The sequence below is a fragment of the Vipera berus genome, assembly GCF_964194415.1.
Source record: "Vipera berus genome assembly, chromosome: 3".
NCBI classification, from domain to species: Eukaryota; Metazoa; Chordata; class Lepidosauria; order Squamata; family Viperidae; genus Vipera; species Vipera berus.
This window is the reverse complement of record NC_138204.1, coordinates 123,093,117-123,117,880: the sequence shown is the minus strand read 5'-3', so window position 1 is coordinate 123,117,880 and position 24,764 is coordinate 123,093,117. Positions and strand designations below refer to the sequence as shown.

The 24,764-nt window shown below is 39.5% G+C and overlaps 1 protein-coding gene across 1 annotated transcript in view; it reads right to left on the bottom strand.

Moving 5' to 3' along the window:
* Window positions 1–24,764, bottom strand: part of CFAP61 (cilia and flagella associated protein 61) — a gene marked incomplete at both ends in the record, with an annotated part of 146,327 nt that overhangs the window by 99,797 nt on the left and 21,766 nt on the right. Inside the window, 7 exons of the mRNA XM_081325248.1 lie at window positions 4,130–4,264; window positions 6,393–6,599; window positions 6,932–7,009; window positions 10,581–10,707; window positions 13,452–13,591; window positions 14,559–14,598; window positions 18,709–18,896. Of these exons, the coding sequence (XP_081181374.1) occupies window positions 4,130–4,264; window positions 6,393–6,599; window positions 6,932–7,009; window positions 10,581–10,707; window positions 13,452–13,591; window positions 14,559–14,598; window positions 18,709–18,896 (915 nt within the window). The remainder of the gene's footprint in view (window positions 1–4,129; window positions 4,265–6,392; window positions 6,600–6,931; window positions 7,010–10,580; window positions 10,708–13,451; window positions 13,592–14,558; window positions 14,599–18,708; window positions 18,897–24,764) is intronic.

The window sequence follows — 24,764 nt, the reverse complement described above, 5'->3', positions numbered from 1 at the left end:
AACCTTTCACTAATTCACTACTTATTGCACTATATAAATTAGTCTTTGCAGGATCCAATCTAGGTTGGTCACCGGGACCAGACTCATTCTGGAGCTCATCGTCAGGGAACTTCTCTCTAGCAGAGTGTGTGCTTTCTGTGTTTGGTATTTATAGTGCCTGTTGTAAGTGGCTTTTTAGATGTTGATTGGCATGTGTGGATGGCTGGCTTTTAAGTCATTAGAGTCATTTGCTTGTGCTGCCCAGCCCTTGCCTTCTAAGTACTTGATAAACAGCACTCCTGTTGACTGACTGTTGACTGATTGAGGCCTGTTTCCCAGGCTTCAATCATTTCCCTGGCTGTTTTTGTACCTGCTCATCCAACAATCTTGAATGTGTGCCCTTGTTCACTGCAGTTAGAGGCAACCAGTGATTTTGAGCCTCCTTGTCTGATCGCTCGTGTACTTGGAATCTGGTGATTAGCTTTCTCCCTGTCTGTCCTATATAGTCACAGGGGCAATCCATGCAGGGGATTCGGTAGTTTACATCGGAAGTATCTCCCACCTCCAAGAGATCTTTACAATGCATAATTTATCCTCATATGGTAGCCTCTGGGCGGTGTGTGATGCCCACTTGCAGATCTTGTAAGCTGCATTCTACAATTTCCGAAATGTTTTTGATGTATGGCAGGGTGTGCCATGTGGTTAGTCTTGTACCTTGTTTTTTCCTTTCTCTCCTCACAATGTTGTGCAGACAACTTGTTACAAATGATTGTGGGTACCCACAAGAAGTCACAAGATACCACCGGCCTATCAAGTACTTAGAAGGTGAGGAGTGGGCAGCACAAGCAAATGACAGTTAAGGACTTAAAAGCCAGTCATCAACACACCCCAATCAATGCCTAAAAAAGCTACTTACTACAGGCACTATAAATACCACACAGAACAGCACACACTCTCTAGAAAGAAGTTCCCTGAAGATGGGCTCCAGCATGAGTTCAAAAACTCAGAAGAAAAAAACCTCTGGTCCTGGTGACTCAGATTGGATCCTGCAACATTATTCTGGGACATGTATATTCGCCTTCATTTGTGAAATTACTCTTTGAAAAAGTAGAAATTCCTACAGGGAATAAGTATCCATTCTTCATTCTTGGAATAAAAATCAAGCTCGTCCAGATGACCATCCCATATATTACAAATTTCCAAACATGTACTGCTAGTTAATTATTGAATTATGTAAAAAAGCCAATTATATAGATAGGCTGGGGTGTACATGAAATTAAGAAAATGTTTTGCATTCTGGAAGAGCAGGCACATTCCTTTTGGGTTAGTCACTGCAGGACAAACCAAATCTCAGAACATTTTGGTCTTTCCAGTTTTGAAATCCAGATATGTAAGTATGGCAAGGCTGATGCATGCTACCCCTTCTCTTTCTCCTGCAGCTCCCAGCATGACTTGTCCTACTGTTTCAACTACCATTCCCTATTTCAGTGTTTTTCAACCACTGTTCCGCGGCACACTAGTGTGCCGCGAGATGTTGCCTGGTGTGCCGTGGGAAAAATTGAAAAAACACTGACCTAGGAGACAGCGGTGAGAGGAGGAGGAGGAGGAGGAGGAGGAGGAACAGCCACGGGCGGAGCAGCGCTGCAAGACTCTCTGGCTAAGCTGACGGCCCTACTTCGCTGGAAGCAAAAGCCCGGGAAAAGAAGTGGGCTCGACCTCTCTAGGCACCAGGGCTCCACGGCAGCATAGCTCCGCCCCCTTCTCTGGCTTCGGAAGGTCTCTTGCTGAAGAGAGAGAAGCTGGGGAGAGGCGACCGGCTCGCTTATCGGAAGAGGACGGACGGGCGGCCAGCCCGGCTCGCCTGAGCTGTCGCGTGGTTGGTTGCCTGCAACGTTCGAAAAAACTCTTCTTCCCCAGCACGCGCCGCTTACTCCTTACTCCCCGCGCGGCTGAGGATGCGAGACTCCCGCCTGGTCGGCTGCCTGGCTCCGCTTTCTTTGCTCGCCGCAACCCCTCGCCCCAGCCCGAAATAGAGGGATCTGACCGCTTCACTCTTGGAGGCTTCGCTTGCGTCTGAAAAATTACACGGCTGATTTTTTTTTAACCTGTCCTTTTGATACGTTGCATAATAAAATGTCCTTTGGACCAAAGCAATTAAAAACCTTTGGGGTTTCCCCCCCCCCTCTGGAGTGAAGTGCTTTTGATGGTAAAGGTGAGAAAGAAAGAAAAAAGGAAGGGAAAAAAGGAGAAAGGGGGAAGGGGAAAAGAGGGAGAAAAAAAAGGAGAATAGAAAAGAAAGAGAGAGAGAGAGGAAGGGAGGAAGGAAGGAAGGAAAAAAAGCAGGAAGAAAAATTAAAAAGAAATGCAAGTAGCTTCCAATTTCCACAACAAGTAGAAAGCAAGAAATTGAGAGAGGGAGGGAAAGAAAGTGGGAGAGAGAAAGGAAGGAAGGAAGATAAAGAAAGAAAAGAGAGGGAGGGAAGAGAGGGAAGGAAGGAAGGAAGAAAGAAAAGAAGAGAAAAAAGAAAATACAGAAAGATAAATTAAAAAGAAATGCAAGCTTTCCTTTTCCTTCACAGCAAAAACAAACAAAAGACCCAAAATAAAATAAAATAAAATAAAGAGGCTAATAATAATAATAATAATAATAATAATAATAATAATAATAATAATAATAATAATAATAATTTGGAAGGGACCTTGGAGGTCATCTATTCTAGCCCAACCCCTTGAGAACACAGGCCATCCTCGACTTACGACCGTTCGTGTAGCGACCGTGGGGAGGTCCAACGGTGCGGAAAACGGTGGAGTGCCTCATGATTTTTTTCATGAAACAAGTGTGCCTTTGCCCAAAAAAGGTTGAAAAACACTGCCCTATTTTATCCATGATTTCCTTTCCCTCCTTCCCCTCAACTGCCACACTTGATATCCCCACATGATATATTCTACAGGCTCACCTTCTCTGTTTGTTTGTTTATACTAAGCAAGCAAATTTATAAATGTTACATAAAATAATTATATTTAAATTTATAAATTTATAAAACAAATCTGAATGACTAGTCTCTACATCCATTAATATTCAACTTTGCAAGTCTCCAATTTTCAAAATTTGTGTGCATTTTTTAAAAATCAGAGAGCTGCACTGCATAAGGTAAAAAGCATAAAAAAACAAAAACAATCGGTTATTGCAATCCAGTTCACATATTGCTATTTTAATTTTATTGTTTTCATAATTCAGCTTGTTTTACTAATACCAACACAAAAACTGAGTGAAGTATATACAAATATTACATTATGTTGCTGAAAATAAATATCCATTTTATTCCTACCTCCCTCAAAATTAAAAATACATTTGTATACTAAAACAAGTTTCTCTGTTGGCCGTTATCCTTAAATATACAAGAGGCAACTATAAGAGCAAAAAAACCACTAATATCCAGCAACCGTGTAAAGAGATCCCAGTTAGTTAGCATCATGAAAAGCAACAGATGGCACACTTATATGCATTCCACATTTTCATCCTCAAATCACATAGACCCATATACCACCTGGCAAGATGAATAAGGAATTAGAGAAGGTTATGGAGGAAAGGCCTACCAATAATGATTAGTCACAATGCCTAAATGGAACCTGAGGAGCAGTATGTCACTGAATACTGGTTGCTGAGACAGGACTGTGAATTTTCCAGGCACATTTGGCTGGTCACGGCGGGAAATGGGAAACTGGGTTATACAAACCTGTATTATGATTCAATTGGGCTTTTTACAATGCAGAAGTTCCAAATGCAGATAATCTATTTGATGTGACAATGGGGGAGAAGGGGATAGCAAGTGCAGGACTGGGATTTATCTTCCTGGAAGGATCAAAAGGGCCTAATTAGAGTTCCTTAATGCAACTTTGATTATTTTAATATAATAAAATTATTCTCTATCAAATTCTAATAATAGAAAACCTGCAGCCTGTAGTTGTATTTTTAATGGAATGTATAGAAAAAGATACAGCTGACTGTGAAGTGTAAGGGCATGAACATGAGGTTCAGGGTAATTAAGAAGCAGCCCAACAGCATTAAGGCAGTAATGTCATCCCATCTGCCAAATTCTACATTTAGCTGGAACTATGCCTTTTGCTTGCTTCTGCTTTAGTTACCCACCTGATCCTTAGAGACTTGTTTTGATGGAGCATTTATGCCAAGCTTTTCCAGAGGATAGACAATCTGTCGTCTTGGTCGCACGGGAACCATGTAATGTAGGGCAGATGTCAGGGAATGGGCACAGGGATTCTGGAACTGAAGGACAACAAGCTATATTTTAGCATAAACAGAATGTCAGAAGAGTGCATCACAGATGTCTCTGCTTTGTGAATATAATAATCCTTTATCCCTTTGATTAAAACCCAGAACGGTACCTCCCCCTCCCTCAAAAATAAAATAAACACTCACATAGCAGAGGAATCGGTTGCAGTTAATTCCCTATCCTAATGAAGATAATTATGAGAGTAATTATATTACTATCTCACTGGGAATGACAGATAAACAAGTGGTTTGGTTTATGGGATTTTGCAGCACAAGAAGCTTCCCCCAGAGGAATATTTTTTCTTTGCAGCAATCACAAGTCTTCTTCATCCAACCTTATTAAGTGATGATACATGCATACTCTTAACCTTTGCTTATTTTACAAAACAGATAAACAATGCTTTCATTAAAATGACAAATGGCAAATGCTAATGAAATAGCATAAACACTAAGAAATATTCTTATGCTTACATAAATACAAAATAGGACTGTCTGAACTGCAATGAATTCAGTTACAGGCTTTGTATAAACCATAGGAAAGCTATAATAATTAAAACAGCAATAATGTAAATAAAACATCTAGGGTATTTCCAAAATCTTTCTGTGTATTCACTAAAGCTTTTTTGTTTTGTTTTGCTTTAACTTTTCAACCAGCTCCTAAGGGTTAGGGAATCACACCTTCAGAATTTAAAGCAACGCAGCATTGAAATTTCAGCTCAAGGTGAAGAAATACAAGCAACCTGTCTGCCTGATCCAGGCAGGATATAATATTCATTATGTTAGCTGTTTCTTTTCCACTCATCTTACAGTTAAGGACTCTGGACATTTATTATAACTGGCAGAGAGTCCTCCTATCTCCACTTCAAATCTGCTGTGCTGGCTGATCAAAAATGGAAGTTGTCCACTACGTATTCTCAGTTCCTTAATGAAGATCTTCAAAAATTACCAAAATTGTGTTTAATTATTATTGCCTTATAGAATCTCTGGGGTTAACTCTCATGTTTATGAAGGCTTTGGGGTTAAATCTCTGTTTCAGATTAGGGTTAGATGTTTATTGTGTACTGTTTTTATCTTGAATTAATAATAAGTTCTATCTGAGCTATCATGAGCTTCTTTAGATCCTAATCTATGCTGATACTTGCTATTTTCCTTGTAGAAAGGACACTTAACAGCACAGTCTTGAATATGTTTTGAAGTAAATTCCAGGAGGTTTCTACGTAAGAGCTGAACAACCTTTTAAAGTATTTCTCAATTTTCCTACTAACAACAAAAAAAGGTAATAAATACAAATGGAGGGAGTACATTTTAATGAATCTCTCTCCCTCAGATCAAATATTAATTCTTAGATGCGTTTTAAGAATGTTACAATGCATATATAGCAGCTTTGTATACTTATTTTATAGCAAATTTCTTGCAGTTTTTCTCGCAGTTTTTATTTTATCATAAATAATTAAAAGTCATTATTCTTTCTTTTATCCTGCGGGAAGTCAGCCCCCCCGAGAGAAGGAAATATTAAAAGGGCAGAAAAACATATTTCCTCAAAGATCTTAAAGAGGCAGAAAAGCATGCCCAGTTTTTCTGAATAGCCCCAAGTCTCCCTCCCTCAAGCAGAAACCAGCTCTATAGAAATGCAGATGTAAATCCAGGAAGGTTGGAGCTAGAAGCTTAGAAAGACAAAGACACATAAAATCTACATACCACACACAAAGTCTAAGACAGGACATAATAGGATTAACTCAGAGATGCCAAAGGGACACAGGTCAAAATACATGACACAGGAAATACAAAGCCTCAAACAGGAACAGGAAATAACCTCCAAACAAAAGGCTCAAGAGGGTATAAAAACCCACTCCCAACATGTGCTCAGCCCTTTTTTTTCCTTTTTCTGCCAGAGTCAGCTTTCTGTCTGGCTCTCCTCTTCAATAAACTGCAACCTTCTTTCTAAAGCAGTCGCCATGTTTATTCCCAGCTTGGACTGAATCACGATGAAGACTTTTCTTCCAGCAATCCATTTCATGAATATAATTCATACTAGAAATGCATTATATTTTTGTACATTGACACAACAAAGTCAAGACACAATTAAAAAATAAAATTAATTTTTAAAAAACTTGCAGTTTACCTTGCCTTCTTCAGGCTGGGGATAAATAGGATAATAGAGGCAAGATTTGTAGGCTAACCGAAGTATCTCCTTCATAAAATGTTTGGCATAATGATGAAAAATTGGATTGATAGAAAAATGGTAAAGGTGGCCATGTTCTTCCTGCTGGTAATGACTGAAATAGATAAAATCTTCAATGTTGTAATGTGAGCGAATATATTCGATATCCTGGAAAACAATTCAGGAAGTAGTTAAGGAGGAATTCTGAATCTGCATCAATACTACATCCTTCTGCATAAAAAGATATGCCACTATTAAGAAAAACATTCATTTGGAAATTCTTTCTTTTCTTTTCTCAGATTTCTCCTTGCAGTGAGAGGGAATATAGGATCCAGACCATATGAACTTAATTTAAACAAATATATATTCTTCTGCTGGTTGTATATATGTGTGTAGGAAAACAGGAAGCTGGTGGATGTAAATATGCTGAGGTTGCATGAATATTTAAAAGGAATGGGATTTTCCAATCAATAAAAATAATTGCAAATATGAATACATACCATTTCATTTCTAATAACAGATATTCCAACGATTTGATTCAAAACCTCTGCTACAAATGCCTGAACTGGTGTCCCATCCTGGAAAAAAACAATCAAGTTGGTAGCAATTTTTTTTACTCTATTAATTCAGAAAATATTGACTGGCTGATTGGATTTCTGTCCAGCTTTTCTTTCAAGAACCCAAGGTGGCACGCGCGCACACACACGCACGCGCGCGCACACGCACACACCCTTTCTATTTTCCCCATCCAATAAAGTGAGGTGTTTCAGGTAATGAGAATTGCTTTAGCCTTAAAGATTTACTGTACATCTCAGTCTTCAGACTTCTTGTCTACTGGAGTGTTTCTACCTGATGGTAAGTCTTGTACTAATGGCAATGTAAGTTAGAGATTGTGCTGATGTACCCACAAGAGACTCAATGCTGAAAAATTTCAGTCTAATTCAATGAAGAATTTAATATGCTTGCTTGGGCAGTTCAGTAGGGTGCATGCCAATTACAGGGTTCTCCCAGTTATATCATTGTCTAAACCAGGGGTAGGCAACCTTGGCTCTTTTATGACTCGTGGACTTCAACTCCCAGAGCCATGCTGGCTCAGAAATTCTGGGAGTTGAAGTCGAGTCATAAAAGAGCCAAGGTTGCCTACCCCTGGCCGAAACTGTCTAAACAGGGCAGAAGGATGATAATCTGAAAATGGAAATATATTATCTATTCTGTTATCATGTTCAGATTACTACCTGCTGAGGTGAGGTTTAGTGTTATATAAGATGGTTAACTAATTAAAATGATCCATCCCTATAGGCTAATATAGTATGTTTTCCAGAAAATTCCAGTGGATTTTTCAATTGATATGGCTGATGCTTTTATTGAAGTGCTAAACACCCTGTAGAATATGGGCCATTGACATGACTATACTCAAGTGCTCTCTCTTGCATATTAAGTTCTTCCAAATAGTCTAGACCAGGGGTAGGCAACCTCGGCTCTTTTATGACTCGTGGACTATGCTGACTCAGGAATTCTGGGAGTTGAAGTCCACGAGTCATAAAAGAGCCGAGGTTGCCTACCCTTGGTCTAGACCATGATAACAAGTAGAACACAGTGAACAAAAACTCATACTGTTTCAACTAAATATAATTTAGAGCTGTGGATGACAAAGACCTTTTTTTTCTGTCACCTTTTATCTTTACAATGTCCTCCAGCAGGAGCTGCTGACCCTTAATAACAATTGATAATATGCAGTATAGTTTGCTGTGATTTAACTGCAAGACCCTCTGAAAGTAAAGACATTTTCATTCATTGAGATTTGCATTCCTGGGTTAATGTAGAAATTTCTAGTGTCAACGCTGCTAACATCAAATGTTAATAAAGGCCTTTAAGGTAAACAATGCCTCAGAGTCACTTGAAAAGCCCATACGTCGGAAACTTGACATCTAGAGCATCATCATCTTTATCTGTATTGGATAAGTTCCAATTATTGAGTTTTGAAGATATGGACAGGATGCTCAAACAATTTTGACTAGGAACTCAGATGCTCAATTCTTGTGTACTTTGACTTGTTAGATTTAGTAAAGACAAAGTTGTCAATTGGGTTCAACAGACCATTATTTCTTCCTTCAGAGAAACTGTTACCACACTCCGAAAAAGAAAGAAAGCAACCCAAAATCTAATCTTCTAAGTTATGACACAGAGCTCTTTGAGTTCATTTGTAATACCCAGACTATCTAGTACCTGTAGTGGAAGAACAACTAAAACTTTCGCCTGGTTAACATCAATATGAGGATGACATCCAGCTTTACTAATATTTTTCATTTAATCAATACTGCTTGGAACTGATTGTATAATGACTAATGATTAACCTCATTCCAGACAAGATAAAGACACCGTTCATTTGTGATCCATGTGCTCATATGAATGTGTTCAGCTTGTTTTGGAGAGGGTTGCATTACTCTGGAAGATCAGAGTATGCAGTCTTGTGGATGCTTTTGGAACTACTATTGTAACTGGACACAGGCAGCCTTGTTGCTCAGAAAGACTTTAATTTGCTTAGATTGATATACTAGCTGCAATCTTTTTCGGGGTAGGATACAATGGCATCCACTATGATACTCTGGTAAGCTACAGCATAAACTAGTGTGATGTATTGTAGGAGCAGTTACTTTTTAGGTGATTCAATAGTTTCAGTTAGTAACTTGCAGCTCTAGTTTTGACTATCTGGGCCTGGGTAATATAATCATATCATGCCAGTAATCCATCAGCAACATGGTGATTGCCTATCTATTTCCAGGCCCAATTCAAGGTTTTAGTACTGCTCTTTAAAGCCCTGAGAAGACTGAGTGTAGACTAATGTTGGCAAACTTTTTAGAGACCGAGTACCGAAACTGCGACCCAAAACCCACTTATGTATGGTCGGGTGCCAGGTGGGTGTGGCCGATTGGGTGGGTGTAGCCAATTGGGTGGGTGTGCCCATTGGGTGGGTGTGGCTGCGGTGGTAACAGTGCGCGTGCCCACAGAGAGGGCTCTGTATAACACCTGTGGCACGCGTCCCATAGGTTCCCCAGCATGGACTTAGGGTTGAACCATGAACTCGGAGAGCAAAATTGACATTGCCAACAAATTTGGTTTGCTTGGGTATGGTTAGGAGGACACTGACTTTTCTAGCCTGCCCCATCTATCTTTTGTGGTAAAATACACGGGAAAATCCCATTGGAGGAAAATTCCACTTAGGGTTAGTCACCATGAACTCATACAGCAAAATGGACATCGTCAACAAACCCGGATTGCTTGGGTATGGTTAGGAGGGCACTGACTTTTCTACCCTGCCCTATCTATGTTTCCTGGCAAAATACATGGCAAAATCCCATTGGAGGAAAATTCCACTTAGTGTTAGGGTTAGGTCATCATGACCTCATACAGCAAAAATGACTTAGGAGGGCACTGACTTTTCTACCCTGCCCTATGTTTCCTGGCAAAATACATGGGAAAATCCCATTGGAGGAAAATTCAACTTAGGGTTAGGGTTAGGTCACCATGAACTCATACAGCAAAATGGACATCGCCAACAAACCCGGACTGCTTGGGTATGGTTAGGAGGGTACTTACATTTCTAGGCTGCCCTATCTATGTTTCCTGGTAAAATAGATAGGTCACCATGAACTTATACAGCAAAATGGACATCGCCATTTTTTTTTCACACGGTGGTGGAGGCCTAAAGCGAAAAGGTTTTATAAAACCCAGCTGAAGGCCTAGGACTGGGGCGATAGCGTGCATGCCAACAGAGAGGGCTCTGCGTGCCACCTGTGGCATGCGTGCCATAGGTTCGCCACCACCGGTGTAAACAATCTAAAGAAAATTTCCCGTATTATATGTCTGCTTGGGCCCTCAATCAACTTTAGAGGCGAATTTCTCTCCAGACAGGCAGATTTCCAAGCATATTAATGTATTTTTAGTGCAGCCATTGACATTCTTATTCTCCAAGGCATCTTACTGTTTTCTATTCAATCTGATTTAGTAACTTTATATTATAATGTTTCTTTTTTAAAGAAAGTTAATTACTTTATAATCTGCCCAGAGCATTTCTATTATTAAGTGAATTACAAATCAATACAATAAAATCCATTTCTTCCCTCCCCCCAGTATTATTATAGCACTTACTGGATCTCTTCGTGCTGATAAGTAGTTATTTAGGTCATCCAATATGGCTACGTTCAATTCCAGGGTTTGGATTAGTCTTTTAATGGCAAAGACATCAGTAGATTTTGCTGCTCTTACACGAAAAGACCTGTTGAAAACCAAAATAATTCCAACAATGATATCTACTAATGTTTAATGTTTCAGATCCCAGACTTGAATAGGCAATCATGATATATAATGAATTTATAGTACAGATTTCTATGAAGAAAAAAAGGAAAAATGGTTTATTTATTTATTTTGATTTATGTGCTGCCCATCTCAAACAGAGGCAACTCTGGGCGACTTTAAGGTAAAGCTAAAGGTTCCCCCGCACATGCGTGCTACTCATTTCCGACTCTAGGGGCCAGTGCTCATCTCCGTTTCAAAGCCGAAGAACCAGCGCTTGTCCCAGGACGTCTCCGTGGTCATGTGGCCGGCATGACTAGACGCCAAAGGCGCACGGAACGCTGTTACCTTCCCACCGGAGTGGTCCCTATTTTTCTACTTGCATTTTTACGTGCTTTCAAACTGCTAGGTTGGCAGAAGCTGGGACGAGTAACAGGCGCTCACTCTGTTACGTGGCACTTGGGATTCGACTCGCCAAACTGCCGACCTTCTGATCTACAAGCTCAGCGTCCTAACCCACTGAGCCACCGCGTCCCTTTTCTGGGCGACTTACAGATATTAAAATCACTAGACATTAAAATGGTAAAACAATAAGCAACTACAAAAATAACTACAGTTAAAATATGGGAAGGAAGGGAACATAAATACAGGGTTTTCATATTAAAGTTGATTTGAGAGCCCATTGCAGTGTTTGTTCACGGGGAATTTAAACATATTACATCTCAGTGCACATCAACACTATAGATTTTCATCAGCCTACTATCTATACCTTTTCTAATATTTTATTCAATTTCCATCTGAATCTTTGCCAAGAGAGATAGAAAACTCCTATCATCTGACAATACAAAACTACTGATTTTACAAAATTATTCAATCTGTTTTCCTCTTGCTGCTGTTTTTCAGGATTATTTTCTTTTACTATTCACAAACAAGTTGCACAAAGAGCTGAAAAGAGAGTATGTTTGAAACATGGGTACTTTTCTAAAACAAAATAAGCTTTTACTCTTCAAATAATACAAAATCCATTTTGTAGTGACTTTAGATTTTTCTCGTCCTATTTTTCTAGATGACAAGCAGTGCCGTTTGCTTCTATCTCTTGCATGTATGTATTAATAATATAAAAAAGCCTTTTCATATATAATTAATTGCAAGAAACAAAATGGCTTAAATAACACCTAAAAATAGGCCACTTTTTTTTAAAAAAAAAGAACAAAAAAACCCAGACCTATTATGAAAATAACGAAGTGGGAGAAAACTATCTTAGTGTGCACATGCTCATTTTGCTCACAGGAAAGAATTAACTCACTTTAGAAGCCTTAATCACTTGACTGTCCAGATGTAAGGGCATCATTATTATTGTGCTTTGCATTCAAAATTGAAGAGAAGTATCCATTAAGCATTTCAGGCTACACCTTGTTGTATTATTATTTTCCAGCCCTCCCTCTTAAGTTGCAAACCTGGGATTGCATTTGCCATCTTCTGGTTATTGTACAAGGCTTTTTCCTTTTTTACAACCTTTGCCAATCAATTGTTCATTTGGAGCTTTTCCCTTTATCTTTGTGAGTTTGTACTTCCAGTTCTCGTTCTCCCCCCCCCCCCATTCCCCCATGCTGTTTCTAGACAAGTTTGCTTTTATCCATTTTCAGTAACTCACTTTCTATTCACATGTCTTTTAAACCTTCACAGTGCAAACACATTACACTGACCTTTCCTTTTTATATACCTTCATCAGGAAGGAATTATTAGCACTAGCTTTTTATACTCAGATTTTTCCACTACTGCTCAGTTTTCCATGCACATCCATGAAAATTTTCTTCAGGAATTATATTTTAATTTGAAAGACTTCAGAGGAAAAGTGGTGGTCCAGTTTTTTCTCAATTCATACCAAATCCCTTCAATAATGCTTTCATATTGTTGGTTTGTATAAAGGTATACCGTGTTTAAAGTATACAATCTTTCTGTGAAGGGATAACTAGAGTGAGCCTATGAAAACGATATTTAGCAACAGATAAAATATTGTTTGTTTAATGTGGTTTAGTTGTTTTAAGGTTTTATGTTTTATGCTGCTGTTTTAACATTTAGTTTAACATTATTTTTGTTTGTTTGCTATTTTGTGAGCCATATTTGAAAAATGGCTCTTCTGTGACATTTAAATAGGTATTCAAACCTATGTATAGGATGGAACATAATATTGGAAGAATATCTATTCAGATACGCTCATATTCTAAAGTTATTCCCAGTCCAGATATGCTTCTACCCTGAGTATGCAAAACTGATAATTCAATAGGCTCCATTCAATCCAACAATATGATGGTCCATTACAATTTAACGAATCTACATTTTTGTCCTTATATAGCATGGGCCAATGCCTTGTCAGGCTTGACTAGGTGATAATTAGCACTTTGAACTGCATTCAGGAATGAATTGATAACTAGTGCAGTTCCTGAAGCAAGGGTGACACTTGGATATAATGTGGCATGTCTATAATGTGGCTGTGCTTTGGACAAACGCTAAGTTCCAAGTGGTCTTCAGAGGCAGCCTCAGATACATTGCATCGTAGTAATCCATTGATAGGTGACAAGAGCATGAGTGACTGCCTAAAGGGGATGGCACACCAGGTATACCAGGTGAATCTGCAGAAAGGCTCTCCTGGCCAAGGCTGGCACCTTAATTTCCAAACAAACATTTTATATGAAAATAGTTGTGAGAGCAAAATGTTTTACTAACTTGAGCAATCCAGAACGGTGAAATACATAGAGCTCCTGATCCAGTGTACAATTGCTAAAGGGAATAATCCTAACAAAACTCCGAATCAGGTGAAATTCAGGGACCATATGTGGCACTGTGATGATGCAGAAGTCTTTATCCTAAAAAGAAGTAAAAAAAGGAAATGGAAATACAAAATAGAGGATAAGATTATAGAAACCAAGTTAAGTCTTTTCCCACTTCTTTACTAAACTTTCCTAAGTTTGGTGATTTCTCATCAGGGCCTTGGACAAATTGTAGGCAGGTGAAGCACATGTAGGGCAAGGAAGGAAACTAAGGCCATCATTCTCTTGCACAATCAATCTCTGAAACCAAGCCATGAAATAATTAATTAAATAAAGGCCACCCAGAGTCATCTCGAACTGCAAGCTGGGCAGCATATAAATTTAATACATAAATAAGCACCATGTAGCTATGCCTAGGAAAGTATGCATTTTCTGTTGTGCTAAGATGGCACTGTCAACTTTAAAAATGAACGTGGCTGTAGCCATTTCCCCTATTCATTTTCGGTTGACACATAGAAAAGTGGGGGTGGGGGGCTTGCCAGGTGCTTGGCTAGTCAAAATATTCTTTTGTCCCATGGGAACCAAGGTCATCGGCTGCTCCAGAGACTGCAGGCTGGGCGTTTCGTGAAAAGCCCGCCAAGGCTGATGGATAGATACCATATTTACAGCAAGAAATCAATATTATTATTGCTATGATTTTCTATCATGAAAGGTCACCGGGGATGGTTTGATAATGTTACTTCAACAGAAAGGAAGAAGTGAGTTTGGTGCTCATTTTTAACAGAAATAAATAAATCAAATTGTCTTGCTTATTGTTTAGTATTGTGCCACCAAATTATAATGTGATAAGGAGTAGGAACAATCAAGTCTGTGAAGATTCTATAATTACTATAATTCAATAATTATTTGGTGATTTTTTTTTCTTCAAAAGCAATTTTGCCTTGTGCAAACAAGCATGATGTTTAGCAAATAATTTTCTAGTAATTAAATTGCAACAAGGATTTTTTAAAAATTACTTTATATACATTTAATATGAAAAGTTTAAAACCAAATGTCTACTTACTGGGAAAAGTTCAAAAACAAAATTTAGGAAATCCAGTGACCTGTAAATAAAGCCAAGTACATGGTATTTGCAGCGTGCAAATGAACTTTAACCATATTCCCCAAACTAAAAACCAAATATATGCTGAAGCACAAACCAAAAAATTGACCAACAAACTGCTTTAATGGATATTTCATTAAAGTCAGTAATAGTAATCCTTTTGCCTCTCACATCAGAGTCTCTTAATTATCACCTTGTTTTTCTCTGTCCTTTCATTCACTGCAGACAGATACTCTCATCCACTTATTTGAGCTAACTTTTACTTCATCATTCTTTTCTACAGGTCCTTCCCATGTGTATTTAAGTAGAAAACACCTTTTATCTTATTGCTCTATTATGACTGGTTTGAGGAAACTACTGGGACTCATCGTTTCTTTGTGGAAATTTTTTATTTTATTTTAATCCCACTTATATCCCGCCCTTCTCTGAAGACTCAGGGCGGCTTACAATCTAAGAAGCACAAATCAGTGTGCTTAGCAGTAGCCTTCATTCTTCGTATATGCCTGCTTATTAGGGCTTTCGCCCCCCCCAAGCGGCATTTTTACAAAGTCAGCTTATTGCCCCCAACAATCTGGGTCCTCATTTTACCTACCTCGGAAGGATGGAAGGCTGAGTCAACCTTGAGCCTGGTGGGACTCGAACCCGCACTAATTGCAGGCAGCTGGCTTAGGGATAACCAAATTCTATTGTTTTCTTGCTGAGTTTACATACTGTATTTCATTCCCCAACGGAGAGGTTTGACTTGAGCAAACGTAAGCAAAACATAAGCAAGAGTCAAAATTATTAAGGGAAATAAGGGAAAAGCCCGGAGAAGAGGGAGAAAATCAATGAAGAATGAAGTAGCTACTGTGAGAAAAATAAATGGAAAGCCAGGTTAAGAGGGAGAGAAAGAATGAGAAAGTAATGGGGATTAACTTTTTATTTTCTCCAGCATGAATAGAATGTGTGTATTTCCATTGAAATCTGTCAAATATCACAGACATCAGCGGGGGAATTTTTGGATAGTTTGCCGTTGTTATTTTCTCATGAGAACAGTTGAAATGTAATGGCTTGTTTTGGTAAGATAAATCCTGACATGTTATTCGTATGTTTGTACAGCCTCTTCTGCAAGATCACCCTATGGGTTTGTCTTTCCAGAACTTCTGTTGGTTTGCCTTTGAAAGGACATTGTAGAGAAAAGGGTACTCTTAGGAAGAAATCTGAATATTTCAAAAGGAAAAATGCCACACTTGCATTTTGAGTGGTAGTTTAATGCAGGGGTCTTCCAACTCGGCCCCTTTATGATTCATGGACTTCAACTGCCAGAATTCCTCAGCCAGGCACACTGGCTGAGGAATTCTGGGAGTTGAAGTCCATGAGTCATAAAAGGGCGGAGTTTGAAGACCCCTGGTTTAATGGATAAAAATGCTTTTAAATTAAGAATGAGCAAGGTTTTTCAAGCTAAGTATTGCAGTTGATTGTAGAGAAGTAGGTAAAGGAGTGCCCTCTCAAACGTGGTTGGGGCCAAAGAATAATTGTTCATGACTCAATTAAAAGGAAAATTAGATTACAATATTTTAATTTAAATTAAATTAATTGTAAATTAAATTAAAATTAAGTTAAATTAAATTGGATATGAAGTATAGTTAGCACAATGTTAGATGACAATCCCTAATTGATGGGACCTAGAACAGGGGTCGGCAACCTTAAACACTCAAAGAGCCACTTGAGCCCGTTTCCCAGAGGGAAAAAAACACTGGGAGCCGCAAAACCCGTGCACATACACACGCGCACAGAAGGAGGGAAGCTTGATTGAAGAGTTTAATTAAAAAGAAATAGAGGCTGTGGTACATGAGTTCTCTCTCTCTCTCTCTGTCCCCCTCTCTCCGATCTTCTGCTCACCTGGCAAGCTGGCTTCACGCTGTTCTCCGACAAGCTGACACACATTCTTATTGGGCTGGCTCTCCTGCCCTTGAGAGCTGCTGCTTTCTGCTGCTTCCTGCTTCCTGTGGAGATGCAGCAAAGGCAGGAGCCCCGCCCAATAAGCTTGTCAGCTTGTTGGAGAACAGCGTGAGGCCATTCTCTTTTTTACACACACACACACACACACAGAGACAGAGAGAGGAAGTGAAGTACCTCTCTCTCTCTCCTCTCTCTCTCTCTCTCTCTCTCTCTCTCTCTCTCTCTCTCTCTCTCTCTCCAAATGGCGGAGGACGACTGGGAGCTGCAAGAGAAGGCTGAAAGAGCCCCATGCGGCTCCAGAGCCACGGGTTGCCGACCCGTGACCTAGAACATGCCCCTCTTATCTGATCTAATGAGATGGTAGACACCCTGGCCCCATATCATGAATGGCTTTTTAGTTGATAATTATCACTTTCAACTATATCCAGGAGCAAATATGGAACCAGTACAGCTTGTGGAGCATTTATGTAACAAAAGGCCTCCCACAATTGCCCAGACTATTGCATTCTGGAAATTACTGAAGCTTCTGGATGTTCTTTAGGGATAGCCGTATGTACAGTGCCTTGCATTAATTTATTCAGAAGGTGGCAAAAGAATAAATTATTATATACTGTGCCACTTAATCCAGGAAGAAGCATAAGAAGTGCATAACATTAAGCTGTGCAAAGGTACCTCCAGGCCATGGCTGCTATTCAAACAGGAACTATGCATTGAGGAGGACACAAAAGTTGCATGTTGGTTTTGTCTTGAGTAGCGCAGCCCCATCCAGAACTATGGAGGGGAAATCAGCAGAACCAAGAGGCCCTGATACCCAAAGCCACAGTGTCTTGCTAGAGTTGATCTAAAACCTTTTCATCCTATGGAGATGCTGTTCATTCCCATTAGGACCCCTACGGCCTCTAGGCACTAAAACCCAATCTCTTCAATGTCATTTGGCTGTCTGGAGACAGAGACATAAAACTGAATGTTTTATTGATGATACCTCACCCCATGCCATTGAATGATCTCTCCCAAAGGTTTCATGTAGATCAGGGGTGTCAAGCTGCCGGCCTATGGGCTGGATGCATCGTAGAGAAACCATGCCCACCCCATTGCCGGCAATAGCAAAAAAAGTTGCGATACATCACAACATGTCATGTGACATTGCGAGTTTGACACCCCAGATGTGGATGGTAGTGGAGAGGGAGTCAAGCCCTGCGGGACCCCGTATGAAAGGCCATGGGCAGACTTCTCCTGGCATCCATCAGCTTTTTAAGGTAGGCCAAATTAGAAAGCCAAAGGTATAAATGCAGCTACTACTTTCATTATATGATTACAATACAGAATCTTGAATATATGAATATGCATCTCCTCTCACTCTTTATCTTTGTGAGAACGAGGGAGGGTCAAGTCCAAGATACTTTCTCAAACTACATTTTTGCTTTGCAATCAAATTTATTTTATCTGATGTTATGTTGGTTGTGGTTCTTCCTGTTCCTCAGGGTTATTCACATAGCCTCTTATATCATTACACTGACTGGAACTGACCCTAGAAATGGAAGGAAATACCAGCATAATACTATGCCCCAACTCTGGCCAGGGAATCAGATGGATAAAATGGTCAATGGTATCAAAGTCATCACATAAAAGCCACAAATTAAGTAAGTAGGCACAAATTCTGTACATCATAGTGACATTTGTTTGATGATGTCTCTGTCCATATATCATTCTTTTGCTGACATCACAGTTTGCTGCACACATTCCTGAAACAGGTGACTAGGAGCTACAGATGAGTTATCCTCTTTTTTTTCAGAATGAAAATGTCAGTTAATTGCTAGGATTATAGTAATATTAGCACAGGAAGCGAGACCAGCTCCCTTTCCCGCAATGTTCTATGGTTGCTATCTCAGTTCAATGTTCCTATGTAAGTAAATGACTGGTACCACTTTAATCAGAAAAGTAATACTTATTTTCCTAGTTATATACTTACATTTAAATTTCTCTGTACAGTGGACTGTCCACCTACTTTTTTTCTAGCTACCTATACAATATAAATAAGCTTGATCTTATAAAAGCTTGATAGGCAAGACGTAACTATTTCAAGTAAATATTACTAAGATCAATAATTTAAATTATGGCTCATTGTTACCCTTAAATTGCTTTCATATCATGTATTTAAATATGTACTTGCCTTGTTTCATGTTGCTCATCAATACAAAAGAGCTGAATACAAAAGGCATTTACTTCTCCTTTATATAGAGGATGGAAAGGTTCTCCTTCAAAACTAGTAGTGGATGTTGATTCAGTTGCTTTCAGAGCCTTACTTTCGTTGCTTTCTAATGATGGTTCTAATGAAACCTGAGCAAGTATTTCCTCTTTCTGCAATAAGAAGCAATAAAAAAAAGAGAGAGAAGCTTGGTTTCATTTATAATAGAGTTCCACAACATTATTCAAAAAGGCTTTGAAACTTTGTCTTGAAAAGTAGAATACGGATATATAACTGCTAATATGCATCATCTTATATCCATATACTACTAAAGGTAAAGGTAAAGGTTGCCCCACACATGCGTGCTAGTCGTTTCCGATTCTAGGGGCTGGTGCTCATCTCCATTTCAAAGCTGAAGAGCCAGCGCTTGTCCGAGGACGTCTCCGTGGTCATGTGGCCGGCATGACTAGACGCCAAAGGCGCACAGAACGCTGTTACCTTCCCACCGTAGTGGTCCCTATTTTTCTACTTCCATTATTACGTGCTTTCGAACTGCTAGGTTGGCAGAAGCTGGGACGAGTAACAGGCGCTCACTCTGCTACGCGGCACTCGGGATTTGACCCGCCAAACTGCTGACTTTCTGATCGACAAGCTCAGCATCCTAACCCATTGAGCTACCGCGTCCCTCCATATACTACTAGAAATATATAAACTAAAATGAAATAAAATATATTAAAAGAGAGTTGAGTTTGATGTAGTGGTTAAGGCAGCAGGCTAGAAACCAAAAGACATTGAGTTCTAGTCCCATGTTAGGCATGAAAGGCAACTGGGTGACTTTGGGCAAGTCACTCTCTCAGGCCAACTCATCTCACAGGTTTGTTGTTGTGAGGAAGCAGGAGAAGAATGGAGCATTAGGTATATTAGCTACCTGAGTTATTTATCAAAATAGTAATGGTAGGTTATAAATACCTAAATAAACCAAGATACCTCAAACGGGCTAATTTACAGAAATGCATCCAAAATCTGGGACCCATGTGAAATTGAAATTTGGCAAGTTTTAGAAAACATTTTATTACATAAAAATTATTAGAAAACAATTTTATGACATAATACAAAATGTCACAAAACATTTCCTGTGCTGATGTTTGACTGTGATGTGTAGTCCAACATGGGCTATTTTCAAGGCAGAGACATCTTTGAATATATCCCAACTTTTTCAGGGGAGGCAGTTCTGTCATTGTTGAAGGCGTTGAGGAATCTGGTAAGGAAATCTTTCTGAAAGGATGATGCAGTGGATCATCAGTAGTCTAGTATTTTTATATGAGGAAAGCCATCCCTGCTAAATTTTATTAATTCTATTAGTTTAAATTTCAATCAGCCAATAAGAAAAAAGTGAAGCTAGATACTTCTACCAAACCAATTCTGAATGAACCTTTTTGATAAATGTCCTGTTTCAAGCAATCCGTGCAATGGAATACAGTATATACACGTCAATTCTAATGAAGAGAAAAATACAAGAAAAAGTCTTGAATTCTATGTACTTGAAGACATCCAGCCTCAGTGACCTTTTTTTTAGTAATGTGTAAAAGCAGGGACAAATATAATAGATAAATATGGGGCTGCCCTACAAATTTCTACAAGTGTAGGATTAGTACAGAATGTTGTCAGTGTGGAGGCTGCAACATCTAATTAACCTCAAATTTTTGGAAGGTTTTTTTTAATTTTAAATTTCTTATATTGAAAATAATGCAAGAGACATGCTATTAACCTAAAGTTGATTCCCTAGAAAATGCTTCTGATATATATCCTTAGGATCAATAAAGGAATTGGTTGGGGGCTTTATAGAAAATAGAAGTTTACCACTCCTAAATGGATTCAGCAATCCAAAGTATGGGTCAAGTTTAGGACAGTGGAAGGTTCTAGGCTAGCTGTGCAGCAAGTTATGAGGTTGATCCTAGCTGAAGTAAGCTTTACCCTAAATGTTGTACTAGCTATATTATTGATTCATTCATTCATTCATTCTGTCAGGACCCACCCAAATTCACGTCTTAGGAAAACAAAAACTCTTGGAGTCAGTTCTAGTCCAAAAGGAATTTTTACTAGGACATGTTTGGTTGTGGAAATACAAGACAGGACCTGGTATTGTTTTACAGATTGAAACTTTATAAAGAGTTCCCAGTTCAACCCCCCTTCCCTCAACCCCATTTGGTTAGCCCCCCATCATTTACTTGTGTCATCCCTTTCGTGGGAAAAAAGGGAACTTCGGATCTTTATGGTTATTGCCTTCTTCCTTTACAGATTCAAATAGAGACACAGGCCAGATGTCTTCTTCCCTAACCCTCCCCTTTGTTCCCCCAGTTCAAAAGGTTTCCCTTGGTCTTTGAAATAACCTAAGGCAGGCTGAATCCACATCCGCTCCTCCTTCCTTGGGAGATGGCAGAATCTGGGGGGGGGGATAATGTTTTAGACATACATTTATGAATGTGATATAAATGGATTCTGACACATTCACATAATGGAGCCACCTCACTAATTTGCCAGTTCTCTGGCATCCCCACAATCAGCTACAATCAGATTTTGAGGACCTTTGTAAAGTTAGGAATAATGGTGCCAATTTAACCTCAGGGAGAGGATATTCCACAATGTGCCACAGCTGAGAAGACCCTCTGCCTAGGACCCGGCAAATGTAGCTTCCTAAATGACGGAACTGCTACTTCTTGCAAAATTATCTAATACTCTTGCCTCTTATTTTCCTCACAGTAACAGTCCTGTGAGGTGGGTTGGGCTGAGAAACACAGAGATTGGCCCAAAGTCACCAAGCTAGCTTTCATGCCCAAGGGAGGCCTAGAATTTACAGTGTCCTATTTTCTAGGCTTGCATCTTTAGCACTACACCAAATTGGTTATCATCCTACAGGTTTGTTACCTGTATATTTACCTGCTACTGATGTTGAAATAATGCTTCAGGCACTTGTTCTGAAGACAGCAGGGAGCCTGAGGATCTCTCACATTGTTTTAGGTCAGTGATGGTGAACCTTTTAGAGACCAAATGCCCAAACTGCAACCCCAAATCCACTTATTTATCGCAAAGTGCCAGGGCTGCATCAGCATTGTGGTGCCCTCAGGGGGGGGCATGGCCCACTGGGTAGGTGTGGCTGCAGCGGTCATGGCAGACTGGGTGAGCATGGCTAGGGCCAGTCCTTCGCCATCTCCGGGGCATCCCTGGAGAGGCCAATGCCGCTTGCTCACTCACTTCCTGCCCTGTCGCTTTCAGATGCCACGTGCTCGCTACTCTGGCAAACTCTGCTGGGGCAACGGCGCGCGTGCCCACAAAGAGGGCTCTGAGTGCCACCTCTGGCACAGGTGCCATAGGTTCGCCACCACTGTTCTAGGTCTAGAAATCAAGATCCCATGGCTCTCTTATATGAGAGTAGTGAGGCTTTGAAGATTGATGGCAGCTCTTCCAGGGAAGGTCACAAAACAGGAGTTGCTGTGAGTCTTGGAATGACTTTAATACAGGTATTCTTTGATTTATTAACAACATTGAGTCCACTTGCTCTCAGTGGAAAAGCAGGAAGAGAATTGTATGTGGATTGTCTGATGGGCAGAGGGCAGGAATGGTGAGAACTCCCATATATATATCTTGCCAAATGTAGCTGCTGCATGTTCTTTGTTTCTGAATCCTGTGCTGGAGTGTAAGAAATCTGTGCAATGCATAGTCAGAGCAAAGGCCCAATTTCCTCAGACTTTATACAGTAACATGCTAGATCTGGCAGCCTTGAAGATTAGGGAGCCAATTAAACAGACCAGTTCTTTCATCAGGACTAAATCAGTGGAAAGTCCAGTATTTTTTATCTCTGACCATCCCATAAGAGACCCAACTTTGGATAGGATTCTTAGTACATTAGTATGTATGACCACCAGGTGTCACTACTTATACTGGGCATTTCTGCACAATTTAAGTTCTTCACATAAATAAGGATTTTGAAACTCCGGATCATCATAACAGCTTCCACGGGGTGGCTCTTTACTGCAGATATTCACCATTAATCAGTGAATCAAAAAGAGGGGACACTTAGGTTGTTTTCCCCTTTGAACATGTATGTATATCTGAAGAGCTCTGAATTCAGTGGTACTTAACTGCAGAGAGTGCATGGGTTTTCTTGTGTTTGATGCAGTGGCGGGATTCAAATATGCGAACAACCCGTTCTCTGTGTGGTAACCATCTTCACAGGTGAATCATTGATGCACAGAGAAGTGTGGCTGTGCCTGCCTTTTCTGAAATCGACAATCATCTCTTTGGTTTTTCCAGTATTTAAAACTAGGCTGTTTTCCTTACACCAGTTCACCAAACCCTCAACCTCCTTGTGGTAAGCACCCTCATTGTCATCTTGAATAAGGCCCACTACTGTTGTATCATCTGCGAACTTCACAACATGGTTGGTGGCAAACCTAGCACAACAGTCATGGGTCAACAGGGTGAACAGCAGTGGACCTAGGATGCAGCCCTGAGGAGAACCTGTGCCCAAGAAAATGGTGTTAGAAATATTTGTTCCAGCTGGCACATATTGGGGCCTGTTTGTAAGAAAATCAAGAATCCACTTGCACAAAGGAATGTTTAAGCCTAAAAGGCCCAGTTTGTCTACTAGATGCTGGGGAATGATTGTGTTAAATGCCGAACTGAAGTCGACAACCAACGCAGATGAGTATTTCTTTCCTCTAAGTGCTTCAAGCTCAGATGGAGACAAGAATAAATAGCTTCCTCCGTAGAGCGATTTGGTTGGTAAGCAAACCGAAGTGGGTCAAATGCTGGCAGGAGGCTAGATGCAATAATGTCCTTTATCAGCTACTCAAAGCATTTCATAATGATGGATGCCAGTGCAACCGGACGGTAATCATTGAGGCCTGTAATTGTGGACTTTTTTGGCACTGGCAAAATGATGGCCATTTTAAAACATGATGGGACCACTGTCTGCTGCAACGAGAGATTGAAAATATCTGTGAGAACGCAAGCCAGCTCATCTGGCATTCCCTAAGAACACGTCCAGGGATATTATCTGGGCCTGCTGCTTTCCAAATGTTAACTTTCCGCAGTGTTTTCCAGACAGAGGTGACAACAAAGCTAAGCACTTGCTCGTCAGGATGACACACAGCTTTCCTAGCAGGCGTGCCGTTTGATACCTCAAATCTTCCAAAAAATGTTTTCAGCTTGTTTAGGAACTCTGTGTTGTCCTTGCGTTTTGATAGAGCCATTTTGTGCTCCAATGGGCGGTGAGAATCAAAATGTAAATACTGATCTCTGTGTGTGGGTTTTCTATGAACTTCAATGTTAAGGCTTCTGTCTTGAAGTTTACAGAACTTACACTGAAGTTACATTTCTATTTATTAGTAGGAACATGAGGTTTGCCTTCATCATCATCTCTATTTCCAAGAAAAATATCATAACATCGACTCTCTGCCTCATGACAATGTATTATTTTTGTGGCCAGGCCATTGGTTTTTTTGTTTTATAAAAGAAGGGAGAAATTATCCAAGGAAATGTGATCTCTACTATATTTCATTGTTCCTGAAATTCTTATACATTCTTCATAAGAGCTGGAAAAAAATATCCAAATTCAGGGGCCAAGATACATCCCCTATTAATTTAAAATATTAACAGCTTAATATGCTTTAAAATATTCTGTGCTATCTAGGGAACTTGGGGTAGTGATCCTTTATACATGAATGTAAAATTTAAGCCAGGTTGATTCAAATTTATATTCTTCTAGAATGATTTTGAATGAATACTGTATATAATAGAGCAAATAGTCGTTTTACATAAAATAGGGTTATAATCTTACACTTTATATAAAGTATAATGAATTCAGTCTACAGAAAATAATGGTAAGAAAAGAAATAAACTTTGAAATAAAATATATTAAAGAGGAAATTACAGATAATTAAAATAAGAAAAACTTTTAAAAATATAAAAGAAATGAATTCAAGCACCATGAGACAGAGAGATTTAGATGCTCCCAAAAGCTAGAATTATAACAAATTTAT